Raw genomic sequence first — 13,194 nt, 5'->3', positions numbered from 1 at the left:
TATGTGATATTATATCTAATATATATACATATATATATATATATATGTCTAATATATAATTATCCTTTTCTGCATAGGATAGGTTAGGTTAGGTTGCCGTCTGTTTGCCCACTCTACCCTTTTTTCCACGAGCTTGTGATGTGTTTAACTTTTAGTCCTTCTGGTAGTGTTCATTAGATTCCTTAGATTTCGGGATCACTATCGATATTTTGTTGGTAATAGGTACTTCTAGTTAGATTTGATTATGTGCGAATTAATATAATATGGGTTAGGCTAGGGTACAAATTTTGCAATTACTTTTGTTGTTGATTACACACATTTGAAACTATGAAAAACATGTATTATAGAGACAGTTTGGTTAATGTTAATCCGTTTCTGTCATCGTCAATTTATAATCATTCTTTTTTGCATATGATAAGTTAGTGTTCCGATCTTCTTATATTTTTGTTGCTGCCTGTTTGTCCACTGTATGCATTTCAGCACGAGCTTGCGACATGGAAAACTCTTAGTCATTTACTTAGCAGTTTTCTTTGAATTCCTTAGATTTCGGTTTCACCAAGGATATTCTGTTAACTTTAGCTTTGTTGTTCTTCGACTTAGATTCGATTATTAGGTGTGAGTTGATATGAGGTAGACTACAAATCTTTCAATTATTTTTATTGTTGATAACAATCCCTGAAGACAAAATTTATGGGAGACTCCAACAGTGGGTCAAGCGAGTAACCCCNCAGAGATTTGTCGAGGATAATACGGAAGAGTAGATAGAACCCGCTGTTAGTGAGATATCCGACATATAAGCAAATCTATCTCTAACGCCTAAAAAAAAATATTATTTACTGACGTAATTTTAACGGCAAAAAGTCTCAGAACACTTTGAATTTATCCTCTCCTTTTGCTGAATAAATAGCGGGAATTTTGATAATTTTTAATCAAGAAATGCAACAAAATTTTCCATCAAACGAAATTACGAAAATGGTTATGTTATTTTCTTCAAACCTTTTACCGTTTTATAAGTTCTCAAGGAGATACATTTGAGTGTAGGATTATTGCTAGAAGTTGACAGATTTTCTATATTTTTGAAGAGTCCTTGAAAAAATTACATTTTTATAGAAGACAAGGTTTTACCCGCGACCTCGCTTGCATTGATGTGCTAAATATATGTCAAAAATCATCGAATAACTACACAATAATTTGATAAATTTGTTATTGTGTCTTAACCAGAATCATCAAGATAAAATTGAAGTTTTAGGTTAAAGATACACCTTCTGTAGAATGATAGTAAATACTGTTCTTATTTATCGAAAATAAAAATTTTTCTAACCCTCGGGAATAGTATTTTTTTTTTCTGGATAAAAGGTATCGTACGCCCTATTCTGTATCCTTGACAATGTACGTACAAAATTGTGTGATTATCGGTTGAAATGTAAATCCTAATAGAAAGAACGCAACCCGATGATTTTACTGAAAATATCTCTGTACTTTTAGCAATTTGGAATTGCCATAATGAATAACGCTCTGTATGTATCATTTTAATTATGTAAATGGTTAGGGACATTGTTCAGGAAGGACGGACGCTGTAGTGTTTCAAAAATTTTAATGAATTTCAGCAGCTATACAGCTCAATATTAGAAGTTTCATCGGAGACTCCAACAGTGGGTCAAGCGAGTAACCCCATTGCATTTCTTAACTTTTTAATGTATGGGTGGGTGTTTTTCTAGCCATACAAATTTGATTCGTGAAAATAGTTATTAATAAAAGTATTTTTGATGTATTCAAATGTTTATAATTTTTCTGCACTAATGTTTTATGAAAATACGTTTATTCTTCAGGCGAGCGTTTCAATGATGAAATTCTTAAAAATCTGTGCTCTAACGTAAAAGCAGTATGCCTCGGTTATAATGATTTGGGATTTGAGTCAGATTGTGAGAACCTCCTTGATATATTTTAAACTGCAAATAATTTACTTCAATTGGAAGATGTAGATTCACATTGGAGTTCTGGGAAACGATTAGATTTTTGAGAATAGTATAATTTAACAATTTATAGTAGAGATGCATTGGATAGTGATAGTGAGGCCTACCTCTACTCCTCTTGACTCCTGTTTCTGTCTGTAATATGTCTCTGACTAGACCTCCATGCCTGAGAAGGTGTCTAATTGACTCTCATAGAGTCCTCTGTTCTTCTACTCTTTCTAATGCCTCTTCATTTGTAACCTTCTCTATCGACGGTATCCTCATCATTCGCCGGTGACATCACATATCGCACGCTTCTAACAGTTTCTTTTCCGCAGCGTCCACAGTCTATGTTTTGCACCCGTACACAGCCGTTCTCTAAACATACACCCATAACAATCTTTTTCGAGTTTCTAAATTAATCGTTCGCGTATTTACGTAGAAGTGACTTTGTTTTATTGAAGGCGATTCGACCTTACGCTGTCCTCTGCTTAATATCCCTACTACTCCTTGTGTTCTACCTAAAATCAGCCACTTCTTCTAATCGTTCGAATCCTATATTTATATTCGCTATTTCCCTACTTTTTCTTCCCTTGCATATTTGTTTCACTTTTATTTATTTTCCTTCCCTATGTAAATAATATTTTAGGTGAAAAATATAGGTTTCGGTATATTATTTCCTGTGACTTGAAAATACTTGTTTTTATTATTTTGTGTTCAGTATCTAACATTGCTCTCGATTAAGTACATTTTCGGAATTAAACAAACTGAATGATGATATTCCACGATTGCTATTTATTATTTAGATATGAATATCTGTATAATGGATGAGGTTAACGTTAACAAAGTTCGCGTATTTATCGGCTAAATAAAAACGCGAACGCGATCTCAATAAGTATTATTCTTCGTCCGTGGCCGCGGTCGATAACACCTCCTTAAAAGACGAACTCACACGGAAGAATAATAAGAAGAAGCGTAGCGAGGAAGTTTCCAATTAAAGTACGGCGGGTTCTCACATCTCGGCCCGGTAATTATAGGGCACTAAATGATGTATGCCTCATGTCACCATTCTCTGTTCTCCAGGCCGAATTATACTCTGTGTACACGCACATACACACACGTACGTACCTAACTGACATCTACATACTATCTACCATATGCGCACATCATAATTAGACCAGTGAATATGTCGGAAACGAGCTAAAAAAGCAAGAGCATCTGTAGCAGAGATTTGGCAATTAAAGATATTTTAAACTTATAATCCTACCGAAATCACTAACTTATTATCGTTTCGTTAGACAAAAATTTTCAGTCTCTCAGAGTCTTTCAGCGTCTCTGAGAGCGTCTCTCACAGTCTCTCAGTTATTGCCTAGGTGTTTTTATGGATCTCTCGCAGTTTCTATATGAGAGACTCGAACGATAAAATTGTTAATTCAGATATTCGAGTCTCTCACAGAGAGACTGAATGAATAAATCTGAAAAATTGAGAGACTCGAGTCTCTCGTTGAAAGACTGGAATCTCTGAAATATGTTGAACTTAGAAGATTTGAACCATGTCTATCGAGACGCCACTTATTGAGAGATTCAAGTCTCTCATTCAGAGACTGGATACGAAATGAGGATCTCTCTATGAGCTACTCGAATCTCTCGTTCAGAGACGCCAAACAGTTTTTTTGACAGTCTCTCTCAGCGGAACCAAAGAGACTCGAGTCTCGCTTTCAGAGACTCTGAGAGACTGAACATTTTTATCTCGGGTCCATAGCCGATTTTTCTCACACATATCAAACATTACTGTNCCTACGAAAATTTTCGTTACTACGTTCGCAAAACTATTGGGTTTGGCTATGGAAGAGGGGACTCATCTACGAAATGGAAGGGATAAGAAAAGGAAAGAATCATCTCACTCGCACTCGCAGGATCAATGAGGAGCTACTTGGTTAACCTTGAGGAGCACTCGGGAGTCAAAAGAGCCGAGTTTGCCCAGCTCTGTTGTAGATTATGAGAATAATGAGTCTGTTGTTACTTAATCATCAGCTTTACAATACAAACAAGAATGAAGCTGAAAATAAACTGTAAACAGTGAAAGTCAATTTTTTTTTAGGAGTAGAAATGTACAAATCATGGAACGTCGTAGTTTTGGTAAAGGTTCATGCTATTCTAAATTATCTCTACATGTATTTATATTATATTGAACGGTAGGGTTTTCGTTAGTATTAGTGGATCATATCTTGTTACAATTTGAGCTAAAGGCCGCAGTCCAATAGCCATCTGGGCATCTTGGCCCCTTTACCAATTATGTCCCTTTTTATTTTATTATAATTAGTAACAACATAAGAAGTTATTTGATCAACTTTTTATTCACAATAATTTTCAGCCTCACGGTTAATTACGAGTTAAAATTTGGAAAAGAAATTCGTAACTTTTGAATAGCTTCACCAATCTCACGGTTATCTTATTGGAACAAAACTTTAAATTTTCAGAAAAGTTTTTTACCAATATTAGATTTTGGTACAATCACTAACCTATATATAGGTATAAATTTCTTATAATATTTTCTGCAAAATTATTGTTTTCAGATGCGTGTTCAACTTCTTTTATGCTTTTCGAGAGTGTGTTCCACGACAGGGTTTTGGTTAGTATTTTGTTAGTATTAGTGCATCATATCTTGTTACCAAAGGCCGCAGCCCTTTGGGCATCTTGGCCCCCTTACCAATTATGTCCCTTTTTATTTTATTATAATTAGTAACAACGTGGGGGTGTGAATTACGAGTTTGGAAAAGAAATTCATAACTTTTGAATAGCATCACTGCCGGTTATCTTAATGAACAAAAATGTTTAAATTATATATATATTTATGTAGTAATGTGCTAATACTTATGTAGTGCAGCACAAGAGCGGGTTAGCGTTTGGTAACGCGGTCTAGTCAGGCGGCCGGAGACAAGTCTCCGTTTCACTCTCATTATCTGTTCTCGGGTGTATTACCGCCAAGCTACGGGAGTCCGGTATTACGAAAGCTTAAGCACGTACTATTTATCGGTTCGAGACGCAATTTATAGACATTAGACGTATCGAATGGCTTGCGAGACGACGATAGATCGGTAAAAATTTACTGATTTATAAAAGCGTTTTTGTCATCGGTAGGCGGCAGATTCAGATTGTCAATTAGATAGAGAAAAGGGAGCTAATTTGAAATACTAATTTCAAGATATATATATTATTTTATGTGTACACGTGGGTACCTATAAAACTAAAGACTTAAGACCTGTACAAACATAAGCTTAATTCAATTTAATGTGGAATAGAAGAACGTATATAGGGTAAAGTAGGCTAAATCGTACCATTTTTAAGTAATTCATGGATTTAAATTTTATTTTGTTACATTAAGAATTAGTAAAAGCATTTCTGAGTAAAAAGAAGTTTATTTTGCTTATTGGCAAAAGAAAACCTAAATATAAGACTTACAACATATATAAAACTTAATAAAACTTAAACCCTTCGAGCAGTACGATTTGGCAAACTTATTCGGTAAATCGTACCTCTATGTCTCCAAATCGTACCTAAAACTTGTTTTACGGAAGAAACTAAATGTTTATTTGCAATTAACATAAATATATTCTTTTAAAGATTTCCCAGAACCTGCACAGTTTTCATGAACCCACAGCTTGCAATTTTGACACTGCACTATATCCTCAATAGCAGTATTTTCGCATATTAGGCAATACCAATCTTTAGTGTTCAGTTTTATTTGAATTGTTTTTGGTCGAGACGCTTTGCTTAAAGCTCTAGAAATAGATACTTTCTCTGTTAGTCTCAAAGACAAAAAGGGATGCCGTTTCATAAATTTCTAATACCAATTTTTCGGACCTAGTCCTGCTTCTCTGTTGAATCTATGTGGAATAGTTCTTTTCAGCAACTTGAAATGTGAGGCGACGAACATCTGCAGGAGTTATACCAAACAGAGAAGCTTCTAAATAGAGAAACTTCTAATTTTATAAGATGTGCTAATCCTTGTCCAATACTGTTAGCCGGCCGTAGTTCATGTTTTTTTCGTTGGCTACTTTGTTTAGTGAACGCAAATGATGGTACTTCCTTTTGTTTGCCACTACAGCTTTATATTGTACCTATGTACAACAACAGTCTGATAAATCAAATGCGATATGTGCTATTTTTAAGACAACCGGTATTAATGAGTTTAATATTAAATAACAGACCATTGGGCCCTACAAGAAATGTTTTCAATTCTAATTTAATATAAAAACACATAAACACAAGTATTAGGCCGGTAAATCGTACCGGTACGATTTAACAACGTTTGTCGGTACGATTTATCGGACTTCTACGTTTTGTTTTCTTAGTTAGAACAAAACATTTGTACAGCATATTTTAATCTTCTTTTAGTGTGTGGTTGACAATAAATTGCTATTAAATCAGTGCATACTAAAATACATCGTGTTGTACTTACCTAGTATTAAATAAAGCCTTAGACACGACAAGGAAATATTACACCCGTAAACTGCCTTTTTCATTATCCACCATATTCGTAAATACAACCGTCATTCCAAAAAACATGACATCTGCATTAATTTGTATCGAATAATAGATTTTAAGTTTGTACACAAGATAGCACAATATGCATCCTAAATATGAAAAGTAACGGTGGTACGATTTAGATTATGGTACGATTTACCCAACCTTATCCTACATATGATACCGGAAAGGTATGAAATCTGGGAATTGTATACAATAAAATATTGTTTCAAAGATTTTTTAACACACACCTATCCTAGGAAATGTATATATTTCCTAGGAATTGTATGAAATTCCGATATTGTACTAGGAAATGTATAAAACTAATGCTTTCTGTGAATAAAATGAATAAAACACGTTAGTAAACTAAGAATCAGAGTTTGTGTGTTTACGCAATTCTAGTATGATCATGAGACATATTAGAGGCAAAAACAGGAGTTAAGAGGAGCAGAGGTAGACCTAGATTAGATTTGTGTTCGCAAATAGTTAAAGATGTAAGATGTTCTAGTTTTCTGGAAATGCGAAGATTAGGTCAGGATAGGAAGGAATGGAGGTGCGTGTCCAACCAGTCTTAAGACTGACGACCTTATGATGATAATGAGTAAAAATTTCTTAAAACTAGTCAATTTTAAAAATCTAATATAATTAGGCATTAATAAACAGAGGGTGTTTTAATGATTTTTATGACTAATTTAATTGTTAAATTGTCAAATGAAAAATTTTACAATCCATCAGCTGAAAATTGAATTTCTTGATCATATTCTACAATGAGACTTGTATAATACATAAAACCTATAGTAGGTGTTTGAGTGACCCATTTACCTAAACAACATTTGAGTTATAATACATGTACAATCGACAATAATGAAAATTTGACTTCGAGTTCTAACATAACCTGAACTAGTAGCTAACTAATTTCGATAGGTATTAAAATCTCTAATAATTTTTTTAAAACTTAAGTAGGTTAAATGCTTTCAGGAGCTATTCCAATCCATGAATATTAAAAACATTCTGATTTAAATGACGAACTTCGAGTCATTAAATTAATTTCTCTCGCTTATGTCATTTCTATCTGCACAAATGTACGTTAATTTTCGCTATGAGATGGAGTACCTACATACATTTGTTGTTACAATAAAGAATTGTTACAACGAGTGTCTCGAAATTACCAAATCAGTTTTGAGCAATAGCATTAAGGGGCGTCTCGGTCGCTATCAGATCGCGCATCTGTAATTTTTACGAAACACTACAACGACATTAAAAATTAACAATTCATATGGACGAAACGCTTTCAAAACAAAGATAAAATCTGATTTTGTTGTGCAATTTGTAAAGTGTTTTGTTTAGACTTTTTTGGGCTAACTGTTGTTGTGAAACTCAGAATCAAGACGCCACTGACAGCCTAGAAACGTTAAACAAAAACAAAAAAATAGTTGACAAGGTTGTGTACTACATCTTGTAACAGACGTTTTTGTGATTTTTATGGACTTTCATGTTTAAGGATAATCTCCAATTATGTTGTTGTTTCTATGTGACCTACATCGGTAACAAATTTGGACACTCTTACGAAAGTAATATATGAAGCAGTATGTTTTATTTATTGCAAAAATTTGAATAAATAAACAACAAAAATTTAACAAACAAATTATATTTTTATATTAAATTACACATATGGTCTTAGAACATAAATTTTAAACTTTCGTATGTATTAAAAAATGCCAAAAATAATTAATCCATGGAAGAATTATAGAACTTCGGGTAGGGTCCATTCTTTCCTTCTTTAATGATCCAGAAGGAATCGATGATGTCTCCATTTTTGTCGTCAGATACTTGTTCCAAGTAAACGTGGCTGTTATTGTAGGATTTGAATCTTGTGTATCCATAGTCACTGCTCCTAAAAGCCGAAAACGCCGGCCAGGTGTTGTTATTGAAGGGCGATCTTCCCTCTTTGCACCCAGCTGACCCTGTAGTTATATGTACCGGAGCCATGGGGTTTCTATAGGGCTCGTCAATGCTACCATTGTAAACATGATAGTTATATATAGGCCATAAACGTTCGTAAGAATGTTCGTGAGCCCAAATGGCCAAATCGACACCATATTTGTAAAGCAACGGCTCCAATCCAAATATGTGAAAGTAGGGAATTCCTACCCTGGTGAACGTGGAGTGTCTTTTGCAGTCTGCTGGATTATCGTTGGTGCAGTACATCGGTCGGTGTCCCATGATTATTATCCAGGGCTGTTTCTTACGATTTTCGGGTTTGTTAGCTTCCTTGAGATCACTTTCTAACCAATAGTATTGATTAACCATTTCTTTGATGCCATAATTGATGAAATAATATACTTCTGTGGATATAGAGATGATGTGTAGATTTCCAAGATTGAAACTGTAGTAGGGAATGTCCCTGCCACCAGGCATAGAAAAGCGGTTTCGGTAGTTACTGAAATTACTGAAAAAATACTTTTATAAAATGATTTTCCTTCTGTAAGTAGGTATTTAACAGAATTATAACTAGCAGATTTAAATGGACAAGCCCTTGGGTTTCGACAAATGACCTGTGCTGTTTCTGAGGACTGATCAATAAATAAAACTTTATACTTTATACATCGTTTACTTTCTGTAGCGATGTGACCTTCAGTTTGACCGGCGCAACGTAGAAAAGAACAGCACTAGGCCAGAAAAGGAAGGAGACAACTCTCGGCCAAACTCTTAACCGGTGAGGAGCGTATAATCCGTACAGTACTGCACGGAAAAATTGACCATTTTATCCACTACAATTGCATTGCTCAAATGTGCTGTTATTGGTACCATTTACTACTGAAAATATCAACGAGATGTTTATTTATATTTGAAGACATACTAAAGGCTTTAACGATTGTTTTCGACTCACACTCCTATTCATGATTGAACAAAACTTTTGGCAGGTACTGTATGAAAAAGTATGTTTAATGAACAAGAGTCGAGAGTATAATGAGCTTTTTTCTCCCTACCTACGATTTTGCCAGCGCGCATCCAAGACATTGGAAGGAACACATCGCTAGAGAAAGTAAATGAAGTATACCATTTTCATCTCTCATTAACTAGACTAGACCGGTTTTACTCACGACAGACGTTGTATGGGATACCGTAAACATAGATAAGAGATGTCAGGTAGGAATTGCAGCGGACACTAATAAAGAAAATCAACTGATGTGTAACAGAAAGAGATGCAGACAATCAGAATTTGAGCATGTTGTCAGTATCGGACTTCAACGTTCTCAAGAATTTAGGAAAGCAAAAACGCTTGTTTAAAGATATAATTCCAACCAGGCAGTTATAAAGCCGACCCTGATCTTTTGCGTACCTAAGCAACCTCTAACCGCTGCACCGCTTACTGTTATTGGGTTATCTCTTTTCATTTTGTCTCTACTACTCGTGAAGCATTTCCCAACTTAACTAGGGCGTGTTCAAAACGCAGCAAATGACTGGATTCTCAAGTGGAAACAAGAAAGAAGATCCATTCTTGATAGGGCACCTTCTCAGGCATGAACGTCTAGTCTGGACATATTAGAGGCAGAAACAGGAATAAGGAGGGGCAGAGGTAGATTACTGTTCGCAAATAGTTAAGGATTTGGGTTGTTCTAGTTTTAGGGAAATGCGAAGATTAGCTATTAGGATAGGAAGGAGTTGAGATAAGACTGACGACCTTATGATGATGAAAGTTAGTCCTATGAACCTTCTTTAATTGCCCTTGCTATTTTGTTTACTTACTACTTCTCCTCGTGATTCCCTGGGCAAGTCATGTACGGAATGTAAGCAGCTACAGGTTCTATTTGTCGCATAAATGCGTCACCAACCTCCGCGTTATCCTGAAAGAATGCAAGTAGTTATGTACTCTGTGTATATGTTATGGAATGAAATGTGAGATTGGCTTCGTTTAATTGTTTTGCATTTCGACGCACGATAAAGAATAAATAGCGTTGCAATTTCATACCGAATCCATGTCATAAGCGAAGTCCCCTACATGCAAAGCTGCATCATACATTCCGGACTGTGTATCCTTGATCAGTCTATCCAGCGATTGGGCATTTTCTTTACCCAAATCGCCAAATATTACCAGAGACGGATTCGGCTTCGGTGTCCTGAACGAATACGCCTGTCTACTCATATTCACCAATCGAACATAATAAACTGAAACGAATCTTTGATTAGTGGTAGAAGCTAATTTAGATTGAAGTTAATTTTTTTGGGTTCAATGTCGCATTCATGTTGTAGATCAGAACCGGGCAAACTTTAATTTCGCAGGAGCCGCTACATGAGGTTAGTTTGAGTCACTCCATACCCTTCAATGAGTACGAGAGAGTAAGCAGTAATGAACAATTTTGTTTTGTCTTTTTTTTCTCCCTTCCACTTCCATATCAAGCCCCTTCATCCCGTAGACGAGCGAAACCACTCTCGCAACTTAAATAATACCTACAAAAATTTTCGTTACTACGTTCGCAAAACTATTGGGTTTGGCTATGGAAGAGGGGACTCATCTACGAAATGGAAGGGATAAGAAAAGGAAAGAATCATCTCACTCGCACTCGCAGGATCAATGAGGAGCTACTTGGTTAACCTTGAGGAGCACTCGGGAGTCAAAAGAGCCGAGTTTGCCCAGCTCTGTTGTAGATTATGAGAATAATGAGTCTGTTGTTACTTAATCATCAGCTTTACAATACAAACAAGAATGAAGCTGAAAATAAACTGTAAACAGTGAAAGTCAATTTTTTTTTAGGAGTAGAAATGTACAAATCATGGAACGTCGTAGTTTTGGTAAAGGTTCATGCTATTCTAAATTATCTCTACATGTATTTATATTATATTGAACGGTAGGGTTTTCGTTAGTATTAGTGGATCATATCTTGTTACAATTTGAGCTAAAGGCCGCAGTCCAATAGCCATCTGGGCATCTTGGCCCCTTTACCAATTATGTCCCTTTTTATTTTATTATAATTAGTAACAACATAAGAAGTTATTTGATCAACTTTTTATTCACAATAATTTTCAGCCTCACGGTTAATTACGAGTTAAAATTTGGAAAAGAAATTCGTAACTTTTGAATAGCTTCACCAATCTCACGGTTATCTTATTGGAACAAAACTTTAAATTTTCAGAAAAGTTTTTTACCAATATTAGATTTTGGTACAATCACTAACCTATATATAGGTATAAATTTCTTATAATATTTTCTGCAAAATTATTGTTTTCAGATGCGTGTTCAACTTCTTTTATGCTTTTCGAGAGTGTGTTCCACGACAGGGTTTTGGTTAGTATTTTGTTAGTATTAGTGCATCATATCTTGTTACCAAAGGCCGCAGCCCTTTGGGCATCTTGGCCCCCTTACCAATTATGTCCCTTTTTATTTTATTATAATTAGTAACAACGTGGGGGTGTGAATTACGAGTTTGGAAAAGAAATTCATAACTTTTGAATAGCATCACTGCCGGTTATCTTAATGAACAAAAATGTTTAAATTTTCAGAAAAGTTTTTGACCATAATATTTTCTGCAAAATTAATTTTTTCAGAATTCTTATCAAGGTGCGTGTTCAACTTCTCTTACGCTTTTCGAGAGTGTTTTCTGCAAAATATAATTATTTCTACTTACGGTAGGATGTATCAGGTTTCAAATTCGTCAGTTTAACCCTTGAAATAAATTGTTTGTGTTTTTTGGGGCCTCCATCCACGAACAGAGAAGCAGTCCCAAAGACTTGCCGATACTTATCGTCCGTATTGTTTTCTTTGTACCAAACGGTAGGTTGCAAGACGGAAACTGTGTCGAACGTTGAATAAGTTACAATAACTTCGCTTACATTATTTCCATAAGACAAGTGTACTTGTTTGTAATAACACGTTTGGGCCAGACACAGAACACCGAAATTTAAATATGCAATTGGAGACACCATTTTGGCTACGTACGTATGTAAATCAACTACAAAATAAAATATTTCTTGATGTTCAAGTTTATTGACTCACTTTGACTGAAGCCAAGTGGCATTTATGTACATATGCATGTACGATGATGATTATATATGGTCAAGACGATTCAGATTTTGTAATCATGACCTCTCCCCCTTGATAAGATAGAAGACCGACGAAAGCAAAATATACGAGAAACGATTCACAAGTTTAAGTCACCGGAAATTGAAAGTGCACTTATTCTTGTTGCAACACATTCAAACAAAAATAGCACGCATTATACCATAATTTCTATTATCGATAGATGATGTGAGAAATATGGAAACAGTTACTGCTACAATACGAGGGTGGATTGATAAGTTTCCGGCCTGACCAAGAAAAACAAGGTTTTTAAAAATTTTTTTTTTTTATTTCTCAACATAATCTCCTCCAAGGCTGATACATTTCTCATAGCGGTGTTCCAGTCTATTAATGCCATCTCTATAGACTGATTCGTCAAGCTCCTCAAAATAACCATTTACAGCTTCGATTACTTCTTCATTGTCCGCAAATCTCTTACCGCCAAGCCATTTTTTGAGATTAGGGAACAGAAAATAGTCACTCGGGGCTAGGTCTGGAGAGTAAGGAGGGTGCGGCATCAATTCAAACTTTAGATCGTTGATTTTAGCCGTCGCAACGATTGACGTGTGCGCTGGTGCGTTATCGTGATGAAACAAGATTTTTTTCTTCGCCAGATGAGGTCGTTTAATTTTCACCTCGTGGCTCAAACGTTGCAAT

At 35.3% G+C, this 13,194-nt stretch overlaps 1 protein-coding gene across 1 annotated transcript; it reads right to left on the bottom strand.

Moving 5' to 3' along the window:
• Nucleotides 1–8,137: 8,137 nt before the first annotated feature.
• Nucleotides 8,138–12,510, bottom strand: LOC108732478 (acid phosphatase type 7). Its single transcript, XM_018463323.2, has 4 exons — nucleotides 12,107–12,510; nucleotides 10,453–10,649; nucleotides 10,230–10,327; nucleotides 8,138–8,928 (listed from the first exon to the last, which is right to left on the bottom strand). Exons 1-4 carry the CDS (start codon nucleotides 12,402–12,404, stop codon nucleotides 8,208–8,210), a joined length of 1,314 nt encoding a protein of 437 aa, XP_018318825.1. The 5' UTR covers nucleotides 12,405–12,510; the 3' UTR covers nucleotides 8,138–8,207.
• Between the last annotated feature and the right edge of the window lie 684 nt (nucleotides 12,511–13,194).

This window comes from Agrilus planipennis, unplaced genomic scaffold, assembly GCF_000699045.2.
Source record: "Agrilus planipennis isolate EAB-ADULT unplaced genomic scaffold, Apla_2.0 scaffold6, whole genome shotgun sequence".
Taxonomy (NCBI): Eukaryota; Metazoa; Arthropoda; class Insecta; order Coleoptera; family Buprestidae; genus Agrilus; species Agrilus planipennis.
Note: the sequence above shows the minus strand (reverse complement) of the source record. Positions and strands in the feature narration are given on the sequence as shown.